The sequence below is a fragment of the Osmerus mordax genome, chromosome 24 (assembly GCF_038355195.1).
Source record: "Osmerus mordax isolate fOsmMor3 chromosome 24, fOsmMor3.pri, whole genome shotgun sequence".
In the NCBI taxonomy this organism is placed as follows: domain Eukaryota; kingdom Metazoa; phylum Chordata; class Actinopteri; order Osmeriformes; family Osmeridae; genus Osmerus; species Osmerus mordax.
In genome coordinates this window covers 7070527-7093472 of record NC_090073.1, presented here as the reverse complement: position 1 = coordinate 7093472, position 22946 = coordinate 7070527, and the positions used below count along the sequence as shown (strand labels likewise).

At 45.5% G+C, this 22946-nt stretch overlaps 3 protein-coding genes and 1 long non-coding RNA gene across 8 annotated transcripts; 1 reads left to right on the top strand and 3 right to left on the bottom strand.

Moving 5' to 3' along the window:
* Positions 1-28: 28 nt before the first annotated feature.
* On the bottom strand, positions 29-2248 carry snrnp27 (small nuclear ribonucleoprotein 27 (U4/U6.U5)). Its single transcript, XM_067228131.1, has 6 exons — positions 2087-2248; positions 1549-1678; positions 1257-1348; positions 943-1022; positions 689-753; positions 29-321 (listed from the first exon to the last, which is right to left on the bottom strand). The coding sequence occupies exons 1-6, from the start codon at positions 2121-2123 to the stop codon at positions 267-269; spliced, it is 459 nt and encodes a 152-aa protein (XP_067084232.1). The 5' UTR covers positions 2124-2248; the 3' UTR covers positions 29-266.
* Positions 2249-4252: 2004 nt separating this feature from the next.
* LOC136932772 (uncharacterized) lies at positions 4253-6501 on the top strand. Its single transcript, XR_010874765.1, has 3 exons — positions 4253-4525; positions 4895-4969; positions 5085-6501. It is a non-coding gene; the product is annotated as an uncharacterized lncRNA (long non-coding RNA).
* Positions 6502-7659: 1158 nt separating this feature from the next.
* Positions 7660-19203, bottom strand: add2 (adducin 2 (beta)). Of its 5 annotated transcripts, XM_067228038.1 has the most exons (16): positions 18995-19203; positions 15475-15656; positions 14608-14749; positions 14030-14181; positions 13754-13834; positions 13341-13490; positions 13092-13235; positions 12467-12565; positions 12027-12203; positions 11301-11546; positions 10476-10589; positions 10275-10361; positions 10026-10149; positions 9580-9666; positions 9064-9097; positions 8711-8849 (listed from the first exon to the last, which is right to left on the bottom strand). In XM_067228038.1, coding segments are annotated over exons 2-16 (1788 nt in total). In that variant the 5' UTR covers positions 15625-15656; positions 18995-19203; the 3' UTR covers positions 8711-8848. The 5 variants fall into 5 exon arrangements, with proteins under 5 accessions (XP_067084135.1, XP_067084140.1, XP_067084137.1 ...); XM_067228034.1 differs by lacking the exon at positions 9064-9097 and having other exon boundaries at positions 7660-8849; XM_067228039.1 differs by lacking the exon at positions 9580-9666 and having other exon boundaries at positions 7660-8849.
* Positions 19204-21331: 2128 nt separating this feature from the next.
* Positions 21332-22946, bottom strand: figla (folliculogenesis specific bHLH transcription factor). Its single transcript, XM_067228490.1, has 4 exons — positions 22752-22946; positions 22143-22289; positions 21928-22017; positions 21332-21568 (listed from the first exon to the last, which is right to left on the bottom strand). Exons 1-4 carry the CDS (start codon positions 22935-22937, stop codon positions 21332-21334), a joined length of 660 nt encoding a protein of 219 aa, XP_067084591.1. The 5' UTR covers positions 22938-22946.

The window sequence follows — 22946 nt, the reverse complement described above, 5'->3', positions numbered from 1 at the left end:
TATCAGAAAACAGGGGCATGACTACAACTGTCATTTTAAAAGACATTTATTGAAATAAAAATGCACATGCTCCAATCAGAAACCCACACATGGTGCCCACATGGCTCCAATGTTCAGCTCCCAAGGTTTTCAGTATTTACATAATTTTGTGTAGAATTTGTGTTGAACCAAAAAATTAAAGAAAGTGAACCACAACAAAAGTAAAACATCCACAAAACCAAGTATGTCAAAGTCTACACACCACAGGATCTTGAGTCTTTCCAGCTTCATGCAATAAAGTCCAGTGGTCTATTGAATCCACCTTTTCTGTTCATGTACTGCCTGAAGGGGAGAAAAAACATGACATCATTGCTGCCTTTGCAGCACTTGTACATTACATCATCATCCACCAATGAGAGAGGCGATGTCTGCATCAAAACACCTGCTACAATGATTGGTGCAACAAGAGCAAGCGATGATCAGAGTGCATGATAGTAGTGGCCTCTCAATAACAAATGAAACTTTGCTAACAAACTAGTTCTAATAAGTGCTTACAAATGTCAACAGCAATGCTTAGTGAAGGACAAAGAGCATTGCAGAAATAGATTAGACAATGGATGAATCAATTCCAATGTCTACTGATGCAATTTAAAGATATTTACAGCCAAAGGTTGTAGTATACTAGTGTGTCTGAGACCGATTCACATACCTATACTTCCTCTTCTGGGACACATTGATAGCATGGGCATTCACTGCTCCATCAGTTTTTTTCCCCTGTTTGAAAATAAACATTTTACACAGTCAAACGTGTTGCTCATAAGCACTGTATCTTAGAAGTTAATTCTATGAAAGAAAACAATGTTAAAAAATGAAAAGATGTAAAAAGGCCCATAACCATCTTAGGAAAACTTGTGCCCCCTTGTGGAAATGAACAATTCCAACCGGAAGAGAAAATAAAAATACCTTGGTGGTGTCGAAGGAGCCAAATCCCATGATTTTCATCATCTCAATCTCATCTTCAGTTTTGTCCTTCATGTCTTCCTCTGTTCAAATAAAACACAGTCATACACACAGACATGACAACAGCCAGCCACTACACAATGTGCAAATGTTTACGTCTTAAAAAGTGAATTGGTTAATTAAATGAAACTGATAGCAACAGAAGTTTCTATAGTCAGGTAGCCTTGACCAACATGTATTATTAACCAATATTCCCAACACATGGGCCTAGGGTGAAGCTTTCCAACATCTTAGTTTATGCAGTTTTTTTTAAGCACCAGAAATCTGATGCTCCTTTACGGTTTTCTCCTTTGAATCCTCCTTCTGCCTCGAGGGAGAGCTCGAGGTAGAGCGGAGACGACGAGGAGACCTGCGTGTGGAAAACAGACATGGCTGGAGGACGGGTTATCTACACTAAGAAAGAGACGGTCTCCAATGCTACGCAACGATGCAAAATAACACGTATAAGATCTTCTGATCTTATAGTAGCTTAACTTGTAGTCATTTTAACTTTTCTAACACAATGTCCCTTCCATTGGAGAATGAAACCAACGACAAAAAAGGTCTCACCTGGAACGTCGCCTATGAGGAGAGCGTGAACGGCTGCGTCGCCTGTCCCTGTCCCGAGACCTGGAGCGCTCCCTCTCCCTGCGTCTTCTCGTCTCGCGGTCCCGGGACGTTGAGCGAGAACGGCGCCTCTCTTAAAAAGAAAGTTGAAGATAAATAATTAACACTTAGACTAGTTTGGAATCTTGTGTTCTTAAATCAAATTTGACAAAATTAGTTACGTTAAAATTGACGATATGTTACTGCTGATAACTGATAATAATAATACAGTATTTTACGGTACGAGCGCCCTCTCTGGTACAGTATTAAGCATGTTGTGCTAGTCTTTTCTGAATCAAATATCCAGCTAATCAATTAACTAATATGACCGTAACTGATAATTACAAAAATCATGCACGAGCAATGTCTGTAATAACTATTTACAGAAAGAATATCTGGGAATAGCTTGTTCGTTGTCTACGTTTGCGTTTAGTCACCACTTAGCTAAATAAGCTAACATTGTTTGTGAAACCTTACAGCTAACCACTCGTAAACCACGAACCTCGTCTCGGCGGAGAACGGCTTCTACTTCTCCCCATTTTATTTCCCACCTGAATTGCTGAAATAAATGAAAACTAAAGTACGATTAATAGTACTGTAGACAATTAACAAGATCAAATTCGAAGGCTCCGGGCTGTTCAACGCAGAAGCAACGACAGGAAAACGAAAATGTTTCCTCCAGAATCTTGCTGGGTAGTGTCTCTCCGTCGCCACCTATAGTACGGGAGGCAGACTAACACACGTTTACTCTTGAAATAGCTTAGTCTCAGAGCTAGGAAAAAGGCGAGCCACTGTTCTACGCTAGACCGGAAGAGCCGGAACTGGAAAGATGGCGCGGTCCAATTTCGCTGTCTCGCTTGCTTTCTTCTACTGTCTATGCCTGGCAAGTGTGAGAGCGCCGAAGTTGCGTAGAGGCTGAGAGCGGTATTGCACACAGATAGAGATTTCAATTTGGCAACTGCAGCCACCAATGTCGCACTTCCGCATGCGTCATCAAAACAAAAAGTATCATGGAGGCGACAGCAGCATGTAGGCGACAAAGCAGCAAGGAGGCGTCCTATGATCATTTAAGCGAGTTTTATGACAAGGTTGGTGAGGATGGGAACAATCTTACATTTCTGTGCAAACTTTGCCCACTGGCTTTCAAAAAGAAAATCCGCACTTCAGTCACGTCCTCAGCAAACCTGAAACGGCACATTGAACTGAAGCACCCAGTTAGCCTTTCAAGGTATGTGCAAGCAAATAAAAAATCTAAAGACAGTCAAGACAGATCCTCGACCCATATCCCATTAACTGCATACAGTAACGGCTTCGTTGTCATCTCCCAGCCGCAGCTGGATAACTTGGTGGTGCAGTATATTGTCGGAGACTTGCAGCCTTTGAGGAAAGTGGAAAGCCCAGCTTTCATAAACTTAATTAAGGGGTTGCAGCCATCCAAAAAGGTGCCATCGAGAAAGAAAGTACAGATACTGTTAAACAAGAAATATAAAGAAAACATGTGTGAACTTATGACTGAACTGTCTGAGATCGATGCGGTGTGTACAACAGCAGATTGCTGGTCTGCTGTGAACAAGGCATTTATGGTAATCACTATCCACTGGCTAAACAAAACAGACGTTTCGAAGAGACAGTCTGCAGTACTGGCATGCCGGCGAATTAAAGGAGCACATACACATGATGTATTGGCAGAATTGTTGACAGATGTCAACAAAGAGTTCAAAATCCACAACAAGGTTGTGTGTACAGTGACAGACAATGCTGCTAATTTTGTCAAGGCATTCAACTGTTTCAACTTTGATCAAACTGAAAGTGAAGGTAAGGAAGAACAAGTGTCAGCCTTTGCTGCTGCCAGTGAGAGCTCAGACGAAGATGAGATGGAGCCTGAGCCTGTCTCAGGTCTGGAACATCCCTCTCTCCCCCCTCACAGACGGTGCATGGCACACACTTTGAATCTCGTGGCCAAAGACACAGAAAAAGTTAGTGATAAACGTTACAGAACAATGTTGATGGAAGTCTTTGCCAAAGCATCTGCACTGTGGAACCTGGTCAGGCGATGTACAAAGACTTCTGATGCTGTGGAGGAAAAGCTTGGAATTGGCTTTGTTGTGACAAATGACACGAGATGGAATTCAGTCTTTCTTGCGATGGAGCGACTGTCTCGCATGGCAAAACTAACTACGAAGGCAGAAATGAACGTGGCTGAGGTCACCCCTAAAAATGATGCCACTCCCTTACACGATGAGCTCCTTTTGCATACTGTGACTGACGAGTTCGGCTTTCGCAGATTCTCTCCACAGGAAGTCGAATTCATTCATATGTTTGTGGATGTGATGAGGCCTTTGGCACTAGCACTAAACATCCTCCAAGAAGAGAAGAACGTCTTTCTTGGCTACCTGGCTCCAACCATTGTACAGCTGCAATGTCACATGAATGACCTCTTGGATGAGAGCAGAAAGCCCACTGCAGCAGCGGGTCTCATTACATGCCGACCTCTCATAAAGAGTATCTTGGAGTCACTGAGCACAAGGCTGGCAGGTCTTCTGGAGAAGAGGGAACATATACTCTCCGCTATGCTGGTGCCAAGATTCAAGCTAGACTGGGTCCAAGATGAGGAGAAATGTATGCAGTACAGATTGATGCTGAAAAGAGAATTTCAAACCCTCAACTCTGATGACTCAGTTGCAAGAGACTCTGGTCAAGCCCAGTCCAGTGGTGGAAGTGACAAAAAGGATCCTGCAGCGTCATTCTTCAGATTTAACAAAAACACTCAGGTTAATCAAAAATCCGAAGTGGACGCCTATCTGGATGCCCCAACCACAGATGGGTTTGATGAATACATGCATTTTTCAAAGCTCAGAAGGCTGTTCATAAAACACAACACTGCCCTGCCCTCAAGCGCTCCAGTAGAGAGGCTTTTCAGCATTGGTGGTCTAATATTAAGGTGGGAATAAACTGTGATTATATTACATGATTATTATTTTTTGGTAATAAGTACAGTAAATACCGAGCCTCAATCATAGTTCTTGGTGATATTATTCTAGTTCTGGTTTTAAATATAGAAATGTGGTAAAATTAGTTCTAGTTTAGTTCAGAACTGAACATATACTCTCCGCTATGCTCCAAGATACTCTTTATGAGAGGTCGGCATGTAATGAGACCCGCTGCTGCAGTGGGCTTTCTGCTCTCATCCAAGAGGTCATTCATGTGACATTGCAGCTGATTAGTTCAGTTATTGTCTCAGTCCACAATTCCTTTATGACTGTTTCCATTTTGCCATAATCATGCTAACATCTGTCGTTATCTAATTCAGACCCAGGAGAAACCGGCTGGGAGATGCCAACTTTGAGAAGCAGTTGATCTTGAATGCCAACAAAAAGATTTGAAGGTATATTAAATATTGCTATGATCTGTTTATTGGGCTATAGAAATGCAATGTAATGCCATGGGTATGATGCAGAGGTGACCTGTATTAAAGTAACAGAGCATAATTGTTTTCATAGGAAGCAAACAACAGCTGATCCACCAGGGAGAGACCACTGTGACCAATGACAGAAGATCTTCATTCAGATAAGAGAAAATAACTCTGTCCTTGGCCATGCAAACTTTTGTGTTAGTGTTATTATTATTTTAGTTATGTATGTGGACTGTAACCAGTGACAGATATTCATTTAGTTAAGGTATTTTCACTTACTGGACAGAAAGTAGAAACACTGTCCATGGCCTTGACTCTTTTACGTTATTAATATTATTCTTATACTTATAATTTTTTTTACTTATTCATCGGGCAAACAAGCCAAACAATCTAAAAGTGCCTCAATAATGTAGCCATATGAAGATGAAATCAGACACATAGTTTCAGCGTTAAACTAATAAAATAATTGCTGTCTGTGGTTCTACATGGGCTTTGGAAATAATTTAGAAAAATTATAGCTCGCAATATATTGAAAAAAAGAACTGAACTAGTTAATTTTTTGGAGCTGTGAACTTAGTTCAAAATGTTTAATTATGAACTGAACTAGTTAATTTAAAATTTGTGAACTATGAACTGAACTAGTTAATTTAAAATTTGTGAACTATGAACTGAACTAGTTAATTTAAAATTTGTGAACTATGAGCTGAACTAGTTAATTTAAAATTTGTGAACTATGAACTGAATTAGTTCATGTAGAAAGTGAACTTTCCCAACACTGTCCACCGGGGCCATTGCCTCAAGACGACGGGTGAGGGTCTGGGCTAGCATCGAGTGAAGAAGCACGTTTGCCAATTAATTGTTATTCTGCATACTTATTATTATTATTTTAAAAATTAATTTTCCTCCCACTTTTTTCCGCCGCCTACTATTTTCACACAGTTTAAGCTGGAATTTTAGTTTTCGATCAGCTCGACCAGCTGCCGAAACGGCGCTTTCGGGGCGCCTTCGCGGCCGGTGTGGTCGATCCCATTTGATAACATGGGCGCCGAAAGAAAAAAGACGGCGCTTCCAGGCGCGTCGCAGCAGATCGCAGGCAGTGTGTCCCAGGCGTTAGTCTCCTTAGCGTTATAATTTGTACATTCTGTGGGACTGTTTGATCTATACAAATTAAGTGGTTGCACCAGAGAATATTAGAGATATTACAATATCTGTAATATGTTTGAAAGCATTTGAGTTGTGTATTATTCCTTTGTGTATTAAATACATCAGTAATTGTATCCTTCTTTATTTCCTCACACATCCAAATTCCAAGTATGTCATTGTATACTAATTCAGCTGGAAGTTCACAATTCGGACAAAGTGAACCGTCTCTCACAAAGAAGAGAGAAGTATCAGAAAAAAGTGAAGCATTTTATTTTAACCGTTGGGCTGTCTCAGACCCCCCACATTGCAAAGGTTAAAATAAAATTATTTTTATTTGTTTTTGTATTGGGTAAAATTGGGCAAACACAACAATGGTTCGTTATGAACCTTTGGGTCATGTGACCCGAAGGCAGCACAAGGATTAACCTTTGCAATGTGGGGGGTCTGAGACAGCCCAACGGTTAAAAGAAAATGCTTCACTTTGTTTTTGTATGCGGTAAAGTTGTCGCAATACGACGGTGGGCCACAATGACTGATGGGTCAGAATGACCCGAAGATAACACGAGGGGGGAGTTTTCACATGTGAGGCCAGAGTAGGACAACACTGAGCAGGCAGAATTCCTTGTTATACGGGGAAAGGGAGAGCCACTGTTTGGAAAAGACACTGCAATGTGGCTCCGACAAATAGAGAAGAGGTCCATTTCAACCATCACCTCCTTTTTTAAGGGCTTTATCTGCACGAACGGCAGATAAAGCCAAAGAGCACATACAAAGAGACAAAAGAGATACAGATAACTCCAATGCTTCGTAGGGTCTAAAGTCATCATACTTGTTGATTTCAAAGAGACTATTTAATGATTATTATGCATTTTAATGCTTTGCAGTGGGAATACTGAGGATTGGGCCTGACATAGCAGCAGTATCAGACCTGAAGGGAATGCTCCAGCAGGAATACCCCAAGGTTTTCCACCGGGTGGGAAAAGTGAAAACAATAGTTTACACATAGACCCAGAGGAGGAACCTGTGGCACAGCCATTCAGGGGAATTCCATTTAATCTAAGGGGGGCTGTGGAAGGCAAAATCAACGAACTCTTAGATCTTGACATCCTTGAACAAGTTGACTCACTCCAGGGTTTTTTGAAAAGTTGGCAGCCCTGCTATTGTGTGTGGGTTTTTACACTGTGCCCCTCGGTAGGCAACTTTATAGGTCACCAAAGGTCACAGACTCACCTCCACATGGGGGAGGTGGAAAGTCTTGTCTTCATCCTGTTACTCGTTCAAAACCATGTATATAAGCACTGCCTATTACTGTAAAGCTTTAAGCAACTCTGTATCGACACACTTGTTTCCTTGCAAGAAATAAACCATTGAACTTTCTTTGAACCCGACGACTCTTTGAGCTTCTTGATAAATAAATATACCTAACACAGCCTATGGACCCACCAATTCAAGTGTAAGCATAATTTTTATTTTATTTTTTATCCTCATCCTCTAATAAAACACATCAAACCAAATTGGACTAAAATCAACTTGATGTTTAAGGACTGGTACATAGTTTTTGCAACTTTCACTTTACATTCTAATATGAAAAATAACTTAAAAACCAATGGACATCACACATCAGCATTTTAAGAACAGCTAATGATCATAAAAATAATTACAGCTGTAGAGGTATTTTTTACACACTTCAAAGAAAAAGGAGAAAAGTGGAATGTTTCGTGCCATCTCTGGATGGGGGCTTCAATTGCATCAACAAGCTCAGGATTCTTCCTCAATATACTTTTACTTGATATTAGTGACATTTAAAGCAGCCTGTTGAATGTTGGGAGCTTTAGTTTTCTTCAAATGAATCATTTATTTGTCCCTGCTGTCTATAATTAGTTGAAGGGGAGCCAGCTTTCAGTTTATTAAGAGCATTTCATAGCATATCAGCATTTTTCTACATGTACTGTTCTGCACCTGCACTCGCAATACATTTCTGATTTCTGTGACATTCATTTGACATTCAAAAACCAATAAACATTAGCCGATGATTTTTATGATGATGCTGTGAAGCAGTTATGATTATATACATGTGTGTCAAGTGCATGATGCATGAGATAGGGTGCATAAATAATGAGGGATGTTGCTGATTCTAGTTCAACTTGCAAGGATGTGGATGTTTTAAAAGAAGACTTTATGCAACGATAGTGGAGCGAAGAGTGAATGAGGTACAACAGACAAACACCTGATCCGATTCTAATCCTATGTGTAAAACAAGAAATATTTAAACACAATCTTTCAGAAATGTTTTGATATTACGGAAGCAGGTGAAAACAAAAACATGATCGTGAGCCATTTACATTATAGAACTTATGGGCATGTGTGTACGTGAGTTTATGTGTGCATGTGTGGTTAGAAGCGTGTCAAGTGTCACAATAGTTTGTCCACGTATGCATCCCTCAAGTTTCTGCCTTCTCTTTTTGCTTCTTGCTCTTTTTGAGAAAAGAGGGCGCCTTGAACTTCTTCTTCTTCTTGGAGGGGGACTTGGAGGGGGAGCCCTCTGGGGTGTTGCCCAGGGGCTTGGCAGCCGGGGCAGTGGGCGTGGGCGAAGCCGGGACCGAGGTGTCGTTGGTCGACAGGGCCTTCATCCCTTTCTCCAGCTCCTCCGTCTGCTGCTTCTCTTCCTCCCCTTGGCCGTTCGGAACCGGCGAGTCCGTCTTTCCCTCGTCTGGGCGAGGGATTGTTGGTGCGAAAACGAAAGCGGAGGTCAGAATACAGACTTTGTTTGCGCGGAGTAACACAGTGTGGTGACATGACGTGGGGACTTTGCACAGTGACATTGCTTACAGGTAGGGTACATATTATCGCAGCTGCTTTGCAGAGTGCCTAACATGCTTGGTTCATGAGAGTGCGACGGTCTTACAGCTTTTCTCAGTACTTACTATTGACACAAGATCTTAGCACCAGAGGTGTGCCCTATGAGGGACAGGTCAGAGGGACATAGACAAGGACAGACACAGAAAGACAGAGGGAGAGAGGTACACAGCATGGGTGTGGAGACAAGTGGACAGCACTACATGATGCTGAAAATGTAACGACAAAACTACAGAACTAGAACCACACACACACACACACACACAACAATACCATCCTGACAGACACCCCCATGTTACTCATTCAAGTGTCTTCCCAAATGCATTTAGAGAGTCAAATTTGGGCCCTATATCTAGCCGTTAGTTTGAGTTAAGAGTCTGGAGAAGCCGGGTTCACTATGTTTGATGAGAGTAACATGGGCTTTCAATGAGCAGTTCAGGAGGCATGGAGAAGAGCGACAGGTAAGTCGTTCCATATTCCGATATGGAACCGACATGGGACCATGAGTGAAAGCAAGCCCCAGGTAGCCTGGATGCAAAGCAAGCACAGCACGTCTGTCAGAGCCCCAGGGAGGGGGTGCTCACCTGGGGGTGGAGGGTCACAGGGAGGAGGGGTCTTTGGAGGGGAGGTAGCTGGAACGGTCTCTGTGTCGTTCACCACCTCCTCCCCTTCTAATACACACACAATACCCACCACACACACACACAAATACCCACCACACACACACACACACAATACCCACCACACACACACAAATACCCACCATACACACACACACACAAATACCCACCACACACACACACAAAGAGGAACACAGAGGCACAGTGCCCAAGAAATGTGAGGATGCGCTTTGAGGCGTGCAGAAAGTGAGTATATTGTGAGGCAAAGTAGTGAGTAGGGCACAGGTAAAAAAACAAACAAACATCACTAAGGATAGTGAACACGACGGCCGTCTGTCTGGTGACAGGAGATTCGGAGTGGCTGGAGAGACACACGGAACTTGAGGGTTAGTGAGAAGAACCAGACCTACCTTCTATCTGGCCCTCCTGGTTTCGCTGCACCTCTTTACGATACTCCTCCAGCTCCTGGTCTGTCAGCTGGTTGAAGGGGTTGGGTGTCTCAGGCTCCAGAGGTTTCGGAGGTTCCACCGGAGACTAGGAAGACAGCAGATAAACATTTGACCGTCAGGACTTTCAATGCCAGCCCATTCCGATGATTAGGTCCCAGAACATTCATTCTGCGCCTCATGTCTTGACTACCGCAGCCTCTGGGATCCTACCGGTGGGCTGTCTACTGTTATGACACTGGCCAGCACTTGGGACTGGGGGCCTGCTGTCTTCATGTCCTGCCGGTTCTGCTGTCGGATCTGGGACAGAGAATTTTCAAGAACTGAAGAGTCGGAGAACCTCACATATCACGTGTGGTGTGGCCCACGCTGTGAAAGGACGGGTGAATCTGGGAGGAAGGAAGGCCTGTTTACCTTGTTCCGCGTCTCAAGCACTTCCTGGGGATTGGTGAAGAGAGGGACAAACTGGTTGGGGTTCTCTATTTTGATGGCGGTGCTTCCAGCCTGGGTCATCTCCTCCTTCAGCCACTGTGAGGGGGGAAAAACAACAATATCCCACAAATCCTAAATATGATCATGGCTCAAGTTTCTCAGTTTGGTCCGTTCAACAGCAGCGTCAGTTCCCCAAAGGAGTGCTGATCAGAATAAAAGGGTCCACATCTTGAATTCAGCTCCAGAGTCCACAGTCTGGATGTCATAGCCGTCATCAACATGCTTTTCATACATTCATTGGCATGTCAGTGTGTCGTGGAACACAGAGGATCAGCAGAGCCAGTTTCCACCACTAGAGGGCAGTGTCTGCCTAACGATTGCTTTACAATGTGCTTTTCCCTGCAATGCAGAGGACGGGAGCAGAGAGGGGGGGGGGGGGGGGGCTGAAGGGAGGGGGCGGAGTGAAAGAGTGAAAGAGAGGGTGCACAGTCTCCTCCCAATGATGTAAGAGGGTCTTTTGTGTTGCTCCGTCTGAAACAGACTCCCCATCCTGCTCTGTTTTCCTCCCCGTGACGGACAGCACGCTGACACACGGCTAAAAGCCACTCTCCTATTTCCTCCAGAGAAAAGACATCATCTAAATCCATAAAACAGTGACACGCAACCTTTCCTCATTATAGCACAATATAAATATATTAATAGCTCAAAGCCATGCTTTTTTGTCCTTATTGTTTCGCATTGCATCAGCGATAACACTCAAGAATATTCAATAAGGAAAGAAACAGTCTCCCGTCCCCCTGTTAGTACCATGGTGCGCTGATGCCCAGGGCTGGCCTGGTCCTGGCTAATCCGCAGGTATGAGTTGGGCGTGTTGAGCCAGCGGGTCTTCTCCTGCTGGTGGCGCTGGGCGAAAGGGTGCTGGCGGGGCATAGGGTGACCCCCCTCCTCCTCAAACTGGAAGGAGGTGACGGTGGCGGGCACCTCCACCTCTCTCCGTGTCCGCGAGCGCTCCAGGAGGATGGGGAAGCGGTAGGCGTAGCCGGTACGGTAGCCCTGGCACACAGCCAAGAGGGAGGTGTTACATTTTGTTCATTTAGCACACGCTTCTGTCTAACGTCCAATTAGCGTAGCGCATCAGTCAAAGATCACAAGTGCACAGTTCTAACAATATTTCAGTGGTAGGCCCTGTCCTTAGAGCTCTCACATTAGACTATCTTAGAGAGACAAGATATTTCAGTAAAAAGCTATGGTGGGTGGTGTGGTGCCCCTTCCTCAAGTCCTTAATGTAAACACGCTACATTTACATTTAGTCATTTAGCAGACGCTCTTATCCAGAGCGACTTACAGTAAGTACAGGGACATTCCCCCCTGAGGAAAGTAGGGTGAAGTGCCTTGCCCAAGGACACAACATCATTTGGCACGACCGGAAACCTTCTGATTAATAGCCCGATTCCATAACCACTCAGCCATCAACCCACCCGCCCATCAACCCGCCCACCAGCTAGAAAAGGTGCTTGTGTGTGGTCGTCTCACCAGGTTGTCCAGGGTCCTCATGAGAGCCTCGAACTCGTGTTCCCCGAGGCGAGTCTTGGTCAGGGGCCCGAAGGTGGAGCCGGCCCAGCCCACGGTGCCAGTGGGGTTGGGCCTCTGGGTGGTGCGGTCCAGCATGATGAGGTTCTCCGCTCCTCCGGCACTGCACAATGCTGACACCTGTCAGCACAGCACAGGATTACAGCAGCTGGAGCTCTGGCACTGGGACATCTCTCCACCTCTCTATTTTTCTCTTTTTCATTCTCCTCTCTCTCTCTCTCTCTCTCTCTCTCTCTCTCTCTCTCTCTCTCTCTCTCTCTCTCTCTCTCTCTCTCTCTCTCCCCCCCCCCCCCCATCTCCATCTTCTCTTTCTCTCTCTCCCTCCACCCTCTTTGTCTCATATGCCCCCTCCCTCTCTCCCAGCAGTGCCAGTTAGAGCTCACCTGGACCTGACAGGCAGCCTGGATGTGATAGATGGTGTAGAACGCTTCCTCCACAGACTCTCCCAGGGCCACGATGCCGTGGTTCCTCAGCACCAGCACCTGAGAACACACACCAGAGACTGCAGCAGGGAAACACAACAAACTCCCACTGACCTCCTGTATCGATCGAGGACAACCATCCTCTTTCTAAAACAGCCCAACAACTGTGGCGCTTCTCTTGTCGAAAGAACAATACATTCTTTGTCCAGCAGACTAGGCTGAAGGTTTCTGTATTGCCGGAGATCATAGCTCATGTGAGAGAGACAGGAGGGGTTAGTCCCATGTGAGTGAGAGAGAGGAGGGGGTTAGTCATGTGAGTGAGAGAGAGACAGGAGGGGGTTAGTCTCATGTGAGTGAGAGAGAGAGATGAGGGGGTTAGTCATGTGAGTGACAGAGAGACAGGAGGGGTTAGTCTCATGTGAGTGAGAGAGAGAGAGGAGGGGGTTAGTCATGTGAGTGAGAGAGAGACAAGAGAGGTTAGTCTCATGTGAGCGAGAGAGAGAGACAGGAGGGGTTAGTCTCATGTGAGCGAGAGAGAGACAGGAGGGGTGTAGAGTTTTCCCCCGACATCCCAGGAGGCTCCTACCTTGCAGGTGGGGCCCAGGCTCTTCTGTAGCGCCACCCTGTCCTCCTCTTCCTCCATCACGCCGTTGTAATCATAGTAGGCCACGTCGCCCACGAGCAAAGCCTCGTGGGACAGAGGCAGGAGGCCGCACTTCATGGCAGACACCTGAGGGGAAACGGTGAGTTACCACGGTGACGGTGTGTATAAGTGTGCCTGGATGTGTGTGTGTGTGTGTCCGAGCCTGGCAGTGCCCCGGCAGGGCAGACTTACGGCGGCCGTGGCGGGGGTGTGGAGGTGCAGCAGGCAGCGGACGTCTGGCCGGGTGGAGTAGATGGCGGAGTGGAGGCTGAAACGGCCCAGGTCCACCCCCAGAGAGGTGCTGCCCCTCTCCACCACCTCCCCCAGCACGTTCACCTTCACCTGGGACCAACACAACACTGCAGGCGTCAGCACTGCTAACGCCAACCCCATAGGTCCAATGCTTAGCGCTGTGTTTTTGTGAAAATGGCGAGAAGGTCTAATAATGCAGTTATAGTTCTATCAAGCAAGCATAATATGCATATTAAGCTAAGCATATTCCTTTTTGGTTGACTGAATATTTGTGTTATCGATCAGCAAAGGCGTTTATGTCAGTAGCAACACGGTACTGTAGCATGGTAGCATCTGCTCTGTCGTGAACCCACCAGGCTGGAGGCAGTGACCTCACCGTAGGCCAAGCCTTCGGGCAGCACCAGGAAATGCTCCTGCTCCTTGCTCACACGCAGCTGTGGACGAGGCAACACACCCAGTTTACACACACACGCGCTTCACAGTTTCGAGATTAAAACATATTAGGGAGAAAAAAAAACAGAAAACAGATAGGAAGAGAGGGACAGAGAGCGAGGGGAAGATTACGGAAGGGAGGGTCGAAAACCGAGGCAGAGAGACACAGAGGCAGAGAGAGCGGGGGTCCCACTCACGGTGAGGCAGGAGTGGCTGAACTGGGCCCAGCCGTAGAGATCCAGCAGGCGGTGGACGCTGGCCAGCTTGCAGCGCATCAGCCTCTCCCCCTTCACCATGCTGCTGGGCTCCCAGCCATGCAGGTCGTTGATGGGAGTCACCATCATCATGGCTGCACCGCACGGGGGGGGGAGAGGGAGGAAGAGGAGAGAGAGGGATGAAGGAGAGAGGAGATATAGGAGGAGAGAGCAGGAGAGAGGGATATAGGAGGAGAGAGCAGGAGAGAGGGATATAGGAGGAGAGAGCAGGAGAGAGGGATATAGGAGGAGAGAGCAGGAGAGAGGCATATAGGAGGAGAGAGCAGGAGAGAGGGATATAGGAGGAGAGAGCAGGAGAGAGGGATATAGGAGGAGAGAGGGATATAGGAGGAGAGAGCAGGAGAGGGAGAAGGATGGAGAAAGTGAGAAGAGGAGACTTTTTTGTTTTTTGAGAGTTTCTTGTACTAGATGTCCAAATATTACTCGGTGTCCGTGTGTGTGTGCATGTATGCACGTGTGTGTATGCATGTCCTTGTGTGTGTGTGTGTGTGTCTACCTACTGGAAGGGGACACAGGCAGGGCAGCAGGGGAGCCGTGAGAGGCCATGAAATCAGCGATCTGCCTCAGAGCCCAGAGGTTGGAGGAGCTGCCTCCTTTCTTCATCTGCTCCTGGATCAGCACATCCAGTTCCTCTCTGAAGGACTGCACACACACATTGCACACACACAAGGAGAGTTGCACAATCACACACAGGCACACACGACACAGGTACAGTTGCACGCAGATGCACACACACACACAAGAACCAACGCACACGCTATTAGCTTACCACTTAGACACCCACACAGACAGTTACGCTTCATCCAATGTCTAAACCGAAAGGATGAGTCACCTCGGCTCAACAATGCATTCCATTTTCACCATTCTTAACGTCCATGTTCTGTCTCCTGTCCACAGACACACTCCTCCAGCTCCCTGACTCTCTGTACCCTGTCGGCGTCCCTCCCTCCGCGCTTAAAACACACACACACACTCACTACTACCCCACACCCTGAGTTGAGGATCTTGTCTGCAGCCCCAGCTGTCAAGTGATGATTCAGGGCAGATTACATCTGAGCTGTGGAGATAATCATATCTATCGGCCTCTAAAGAGGGCCAGGGAGGGGGGAGAGGACAGAGGGATGGCCAGGGAGGGGGGAGAGGACAGAGGGATGGCCAGGTAGGGCAGCAGGATTCCCATGGGACAAGAAAGAGTGAAAAAGAATGGAGAGTGTGAAGGGCAAGTGTGGGATCGCTAAATGTGCCTTTTCAAATGTGCCTTTAAAGGCTATCTCTCTAAACACGTGCGTGTAAGTGAACATATGTCTGTCCATAAGCACACAAACGTACGCAAGTATACAAACACACACACACACACACACACTCACTGGGCTCTGGAGGATGCTGGAGACTCGTTTCTTGTGCAGGGGCCCGGATCCAGGGGTGGAGTGTTGGGGGGAGAGGGGGTTCTCCTCTGGGGCCCCATCACTGGGGCTGAGATGCACTGGGGTGCCCTTAGGGGTGGGAGAGGTGCTCATCTTCCACAGCTCACTGGGGGAGGGGACGCCACCTTGGGAGAGCGGAGGTGAAAGAGGGGAGGGATGAAGGAGGATAAGGGTTCAGGTGGAGGAGAGGAGGTGGGGGTGGGAGAGAGAGCGGGGCTGATTAGCCAATTACAACACCGAGACCTTTATTCGATCGCAAACGGAATCCTTCCAGAGGCACAGTTCATAGTAGTAGTAGTAATAGCGTGTTGATTTGTAAGACCCCGATGTACCTGGACGATTATCAGAGGTTCACCAACCACTGCCTTGTGCTTGAACGACTGGAACATCAGACATGAAAGCCTCCCTACCAGCCTCAGACATTAGAGATGTGCTATTCCCCAGAGGGTGGTGTGTGTGTGTGTGCGTGTGTGCGTGCGTGTGTGCTTACTGAACCAGACAGGAGAGCAGAAACGCAGCATTGGCAGTAAGAGCTCAGAAGGCTGCATAATACCAACAGGAAGTCCGTCTCAGTAATTGGAGAACCAGCCTGGACTTACGGGAAAGGACTCCAGACTGGAGCCAGACCATCCCCCTTCCCCTCCCCCCCATTTAAAACACACACTCATAAACACGCAGAGTTTTCTGCACTAAGCAGATAAAGCCCCAAAAGCACCACACCCTCACTCCTGTCCTCGCCCCTCGCAAACTGACAGCAGCACAGACAGGCCCTTCACATCAACTACAGGGCTCCGGAATCAACCACCCGGGAATATGAATATCTAGATGAGATTCGTCTCATACACGTTCTATCTCACATCCAGATAGATCATGGCGCATCACGCTAACACAGGCATGTTAGGTAGTCATTTTTTATTTATTGATCCGTTTACACTACAAATGGTTACAAACTGCTTTCCCAGCAATTTAGACCCCAGTGACAGCCCTCAAACACAAACACAGGGACGGACTGATCAGTCCCTTTGTGTCGGTGTCCCACAAAGAGAGAGGGGCCCAGCTGCTCAAAGGTAGCAGGCTCAGAGCTGCTCCCTCCTGGGAGAAATATAATGACTACAGGGCGTCATGGAAGTCTGCTGCCTCTCTCTTCCACCCGCCCCTCTCTCCTCCACCCGCCTCTTTCCTCCACATGCCCCTCTATCCTCCACCCGCCTCTTTCCTCCACATGCCCCTCTCTCCTCCACATGCCCCTCTCTCCTCCACCCGCCTCTTTCCTCCACATGCCCCTCTCTCCTCCACATGCCCCCCTCTCCTCCACCCGCCTCTTTCCTCCACATGCCCCTCTTTCCTCCACATGCCCCTCTCTCCTCCACATGCCCTTCTTTCCTCCACATGCCCCTCTCTCCTCCACATGCCCCTCTTTCCTCCACATGCCCCTCTCTCCTCCACATGCCCCTCTTTCCTCCACATGCCCTTCTCTCCTCCACATGCCCCCCTCTCGTCAACCTGCCCCTCCCCCTCTCTCCTCCACCCGCCCCTCTCTCCTCCACCAGCCCCTCTCTCACCCACTTGCCTCTCTTCCCACTGTACCTCCTCCACATTACCCACCATGTACCTCCTCCTCCACATTACCCACCCTGTGTCTCAGACGAGTCAAAGAGTTTGGAAACCAAACTTGAAGAGGTGTCCATGTGTCATCAGCAAATCATCTGATCTTCACTGCCGTCGGCATTATGTCACCATAACACAACCAACTAGGATTGGGCTTCAGGGAGGCCAGACCAGGAGAAATGGGGCACCCGGCTGATGACTCCACTAATACGTCTCAGGTTGTGTTCATCCAAGTGGAAGAGAGCTTTGTGGAAACCACATTAACTCAATGTGAGCTACATTCACTCATTGATTGATGGAAATGCATCCACTTTCACCGGATTGCTATGTTGGGCCTTTCACCTCTGAGAGTAAGATATCCCATTTGGAGAGAGGGAAGATAGGAAAATAATTACATAAGTAGCCCAGGATTGATTTATGTGGCTCCACTTTCATTAGACTACTGAAAGAAAACATGCTAGTGGATACAATGAGTTATGCAACTTAGTAACAAGTCTGTATTGTTTAATGTTTACCAGGCAATTCAGCATACTCTGCAAGTTGATTTTACCTACTGTAACTTGAAATCAGATATTTGGAAAACATAATTTTACTGACCATGAAAAATCTAATTTAATCTCAAATGGCAGGATTAAAAAGTTAACATATAGTCTACTGGACATGGGCCCAAACAGTCCAATACCATGTCAAATAGAGCAGAAATGTTATGTGGGTGCATCAAAGTTTACTTAGATAACGCGCTCATGTTAAACTGGGTACAGTTTAATTGTACAGTCGCTACATTTAATACTGGTTTGATAATACATTACTGTTTGTATCTCTGCACAGGAGAAGATTCCATGTCATTTAGGCCGCATGTCGTGTGCTGAAATCAATCCCAAACTATGCTACCGAATGCGATTCAGTTCAGCCCACTTGGCCAAAATAGGAATATGTCGTTGTCGCCTGCAGCCTATAAATCCACCACATAAGAGACAGCAACCTGATATATTCAGCTGACATTTACAGGCTGTTACCAACCTAGGCTATAGCATTTCGCTCCAGGTAGTCGGCCGCCTGCCGCGTGCTGCCTAGCAACACCCGCTTAGCGCTGCAACATCAGCACCCACAGCGGATCATCTCCAGACCTGCCAACCGGACGTATGGCCATCCGCAACACACACAGCGAAGGCCAATATCACATTATAAATTGTAAATAAGTCTACGAGACTCGTGACAATCCCATCCACTGTAAGTGCCTAGTAGAATAGGTGAACCATATTATGAGTGGCACAGAAGATATAGCTGCTTTCACGTTTTCATAAGCGTCGTGACATCTGCCGACAGCAGACAGCCGAAATCCATCTGCAAAACAATATGCTTTGTGGGTATGCTAACGACAACCAAAACTAATGTGACCATAGTTCAGGGACATAGCGCATTTACATTACCTTAGTCTACAGAGACGAAAGATAATGGCCAAGGCCCTAATATTAATATTCAAAGGCAGACACAAATCATAGGCCTCTGTTGGGACAGATTGAAAGTGATTAGCCTGGCTAATAAAATCATCGACCACAAGATCAGTGACCAGATAATTCAGCCTACCTTAATGTTTAAAAACCAATACTTCGTTTACATTTCTGTATTTTGGGGCCATTGCACCTTGGGCTACACAATAGTAGTAAGCCTGTTAAATTGTTAAAGGGTGCCATGCATAGCACTGATGGTTTGAACCAGCATCTGTCCGTCGGTCCTCTGTATGTAATAATGTTCACCTTTCCCAGTTAGAAACAACATGAAGTTCTGAGTGTTGCTAGGCTTCTCTCTTCAAAAAATCATCATATCATCCTCAACATAAACAGGTCCAGCTCACCTCAACGCATTCTCCGTGTCTTCTTCTTTGTGGATGCGCGTTACGCCCACTGCCTTAAATAAAACCCAAACTAAATACAAGATCCGCAGAGAATGAGAAGAAGAAAAAAAAACTAAATCATCGATAAATGATTTGACTCTCGACAAGCCTACAACGCGGTCCGGGGCTGTGGGCTTTAATCTACGTCCCCGCTGTTTTTCACCGTTGACTTCGTCTGGACCAACCCATTGCCACGCCTGCCGATTCACCGTTCTCTGTGGTTCCTGCGCTATAAAGCGCTCCCAAAATGTAGGAACAAAAAATGATATATATGGAAATCTTGGATCAAGTTTTTTTATTTTTTTATAAGTCGTTCTAACCCTAAATTACATCATACACTTCAATTGTGTCATTTGTAACAGACAGATAAATGTTTTGAACCGTATTGTATTGAAATATCCTACCATGAATTATAGATCAAACTGGCACCATCTTCTGGTCAGTATGGGGAACACAAATGGATAGCAAAGCCAACAAAGACAATTGTTATATTTTTAACAATCCATAATTTTTGTCATTTCTTGTGATCCTGTAGATCAGTGTGGACATATCCTAATGGTTTTTATAAAACAACTTAGTTCCAGTATATACCTGAACCAAACTTTTTCTGGTTTGCCTTAAAACCAAAAAGTTGGAAAGTTTCCAAAAGATACTTCCCTAACACACAGGCAACGTCTGCCTGCTCACGCTGCTGTCCTTCAGGTAATTAATGTACATTTAGGAATACAATTCTTAAAAGGTTGGGGCTTTTTATAGAAAATAGAAAACATCCATAAACCAGATAATGCTGAACATTTTATTGGAGAAATGTAAACCAATACAAATACGAACAAAAATATTGACCAATTTAATAAATTGTGGCATTTTGTCCATCCTGCAAATAAATAATTCACTAAAGATTAGCCAACAAACAAAAATATATATCAATAAACTTCCCACCGAAATATTTTGCGTCTGTGTAAAATAATGTTTTTAAATCAGTTTCCCAGACCTCAAACTCTATAATCATCTCAAGGTGAAAAAACAGCATTGAATACAAAGATTAGGAGAACTGACTGCACCAACATTTCTCACCTCTTGTGGGCAACATTTAGCCATTTTTTGCCACAATCATTCAACTTTAAACCACAAATCTCTGATTGGACCCCTATAGGATTCATCTATAGTATTCATCGAAATGTATACTTCAGCATTGTCTTTTGAGCTGATGAAACTACATATCTGCACATGCTCAAGGCCCTGAGTAAGTCATGAGAATCTTTTTCTATGAAAACAAGCCAAAGTCCCTGCCAAAGACAAGTATCCAGATTCTATAGCAATTTGCTATTGGCAAGGTATCGATGGGGCTATTGCAAACCTCCTTCATTTTTAAATGGCTTTATTGAGGGTCTTAGAATTTATAATTGCATTTTATTGGAATTTATGTGATGTGGTTTTGGGTAGCATCATTAGCATTCCCCTTCACTATAGTGGAGAAAAATGGGCATGGCATAGTTTTCCAAGGCATTACATAAAGTGTTAAGCAATCATTTTGAAGGATGCTTCTAGTACATGCTCTTGAATGAGTCTTCAGCTGACAGACCTTCTATAACAATACAGGTCACAGGGAACTATTTGCCTCTTCCGAGCTGCAGGTAGAAGCTACTGAAGTTCTAAACGGGCGGGTACAAGACAGCCGAAGGAAGCTCGACGCTAACTGACGAAGAAGGGTGAAATTAGGTGAAGGATCGAAAAACCTACATTTGCCTGAAAGAGACTCAAACAATGGAGGACATCAATTGAATAACCCAGTTCAGATCAAGTGAATGTATTTTGAGCATTTCACATTTTCTACCCATTAATCAGATATTCAAAGCTCTACACTGATTGCCAATTGCACCCTTGCGTTAGCAGTTACCAGGTTGATCATGTCAGGGAAAGCTTCACCTGATTGGCTATTTTATTTTACCGCTTGCCTGAAGCCGAGAGTCCTTCTCTTTGACAATGCTGTGATGTCAGTCGATTTTTTAATAATGTTGACTTGAAAGTTTTGTCATTGCAGCAAAGTGATAGTTAGTGATACTATATATTTTAGTCAGTGATAATGAAGGTCCTCTAAAGCCTGGTGGAAACCATGTAATCTCTCCAGTTCTAGGTCAAAGTCAGGAACACAGTAGTGTTAGTATTAGCCCAAGCACCATATATATTAGTTTACACTATAGTTGAAACAGTTTAGGTTGATGTAAGCAACGTCTGGTTACCCATTCTTTAGCCTCGTTCGACACCAATTTAACGTTCTAACAATTCGTCTTGGTCCATTTATGAAGTGGGAGCAAGTGGCTCCATGCTGGAGCCAACATAGTTGGTTTGTTCAGTTAGTACCATAGTCTGATCCGGGGCCACTTGGAGGATGTACTGGTAGGTGGGCACCACACAATGGTGCAACACCAGCCCACCCATGTCTCCATCCGTATCGCCATACTCTGCTGTGACTACAGGGACGGTCATGGTCATGGCATCTGTCACCTCTGCCTCGCCAGACACACCCTCCAGTATCTGTGTGTATGAGAGAGGGAGGTGTGTGTGTGGGGGGGGGGAGTGGAGAGGGAGGGGGATATCCGAGGTGGAGAGATGTAGTTGCAAAAGAGTTATTTTCATTTCTGCAGTTCATATCTAGAGATGCGTGGGATGACATGAGATTGTTGTAAACACCAATTTCAACAACACCACTGAATTTAATGCCAGGGGAATCCCTGGTAGAATGTCAAAGCTTCCGTGTCCATCCTAAATGCACTTTAAGGGACTAGGACACACAAACCTCTGTCTTCGCAATACAGAATGAAACCAGAACCTTCAGCATGTCAACATGGACAAAGCTGAAATTGCCTGGTGAAATCTGCTCTACGGCTAGTCACCTCATCCAATCTCCACATGTCACTGGCGATGCCATCAGTGGTCGCATAGTTGATAGCGTTCCTGAGGAAATCAGTGGGGCCTCCAGCATTCTGAAGAAAAACAAACTCTAAAACTAGCAAGTATTTTTCAACCAGGCAAGGGACAAGCTCAAGGTGAGATGCTGCATTTTCTCGTAATGTAGTTCCAGCCAAGTGCCTGACAAGAAATAACTCACATTGTCGGAGTCCTGTAGTACAGCAACAAGTAGCCTTATGTATTCTGTGGCGGCCTTAAGAGTGTCTACTTTACTAGGCTTCCTGTCACGACGCATCAGAGGCACCATGCGCTTCAAACGAGAGAACATGCCATTTAAATTCCTTATCTGGAAAAAACAAGAACAATTCAGCCATTGGTCTAAACACTGCAGAGTTCCAATTCTGATACATATTGGCATTACGAAGTGATGATCAGTAGGGTTTGAATTAGGAGGGTCTGACCCCCCTAATTAAGACTTGGACCTCCCCAAAAGAGGTAAAAACAACATGAGTAGACCATTGGCTCGGTTAAGTTAATAATAATAATAATTAAAAAAAAAAGGTAGATATGTCGTTGTGTGAGTTTAGGTTGCGGTTTACATCTATTGATGAGCTGAATTGAAACTTTGTAATTCACGTTTAGACTGCAACTCTGGTCAGCATATCCCTTTATTTATTTTTATTAATGTGCATCTATAAACACGGTTTTATAACCGTTAATCTGTAACTGGCGATGTAGAATTTGGGGGACACTCTTTGACAGCCCCACAATAGGAATAAGATACTGTTCATTTTTCTTTCCCACTTACTCTCTGGCGTTCCTTGGCATTGACCATTTGTCTTCTCTTCACAATTTCACTCCAATCTTCTGCGTCCACATACTGGCCGTTGGAACCGCGTCTGAATTTTGTAACATTGCAGTGAATAGGGAGCACCGGCTCACCTATTGCTCGCATCAATATGTCACCCATTATTTCAGCCTCTGGGACCCTCATTGGACCTAT

What these genes read in the sequence shown, in the direction of transcription:
- figla (XM_067228490.1), bottom strand. Translation starts at nt 22,937, where the DNA reads ATGAGGGTCCCAGAGGCTGAAATAATGGGTGACATATTGATGCGAGCA. An exon ending in ATGCCAAGGAACGCCAGAGA is followed by an intron (nt 22,290 to 22,751) that starts GTAAGTGGGAAA and finishes TGTTTTTTCCAG; the next exon opens with ATAAGGAATTTAAATGGCAT. An exon ending in ACATGTGGAGATTGGATGAG is followed by an intron (nt 21,569 to 21,927) that starts GTGACTAGCCGT and finishes TCATACACACAG; the next exon opens with ATACTGGAGGGTGTGTCTGG.
- add2 (XM_067228034.1), bottom strand. Translation starts at nt 15,624, where the DNA reads ATGAGCACCTCTCCCACCCCTAAGGGCACCCCAGTGCATCTCAGCCCC. An exon ending in CCAGCATCCTCCAGAGCCCA is followed by an intron (nt 14,750 to 15,474) that starts GTGAGTGTGTGT and finishes GTGTGTGTGCAG; the next exon opens with TCCTTCAGAGAGGAACTGGA. An exon ending in CCAGGAGGGCCAGATAGAAG is followed by an intron (nt 9,667 to 10,025) that starts GTAGGTCTGGTT and finishes TGTGTGTATTAG; the next exon opens with AAGGGGAGGAGGTGGTGAAC.
- snrnp27 (XM_067228131.1), bottom strand. Translation starts at nt 2,123, where the DNA reads ATGGGGAGAAGTAGAAGCCGTTCTCCGCCGAGACGAG. An exon ending in GCTCCTTCGACACCACCAAG is followed by an intron (nt 754 to 942) that starts GTATTTTTATTT and finishes ATTTTCAAACAG; the next exon opens with GGGAAAAAAACTGATGGAGC. An exon ending in TCCCAGAAGAGGAAGTATAG is followed by an intron (nt 322 to 688) that starts GTATGTGAATCG and finishes TCTCCCCTTCAG; the next exon opens with GCAGTACATGAACAGAAAAG.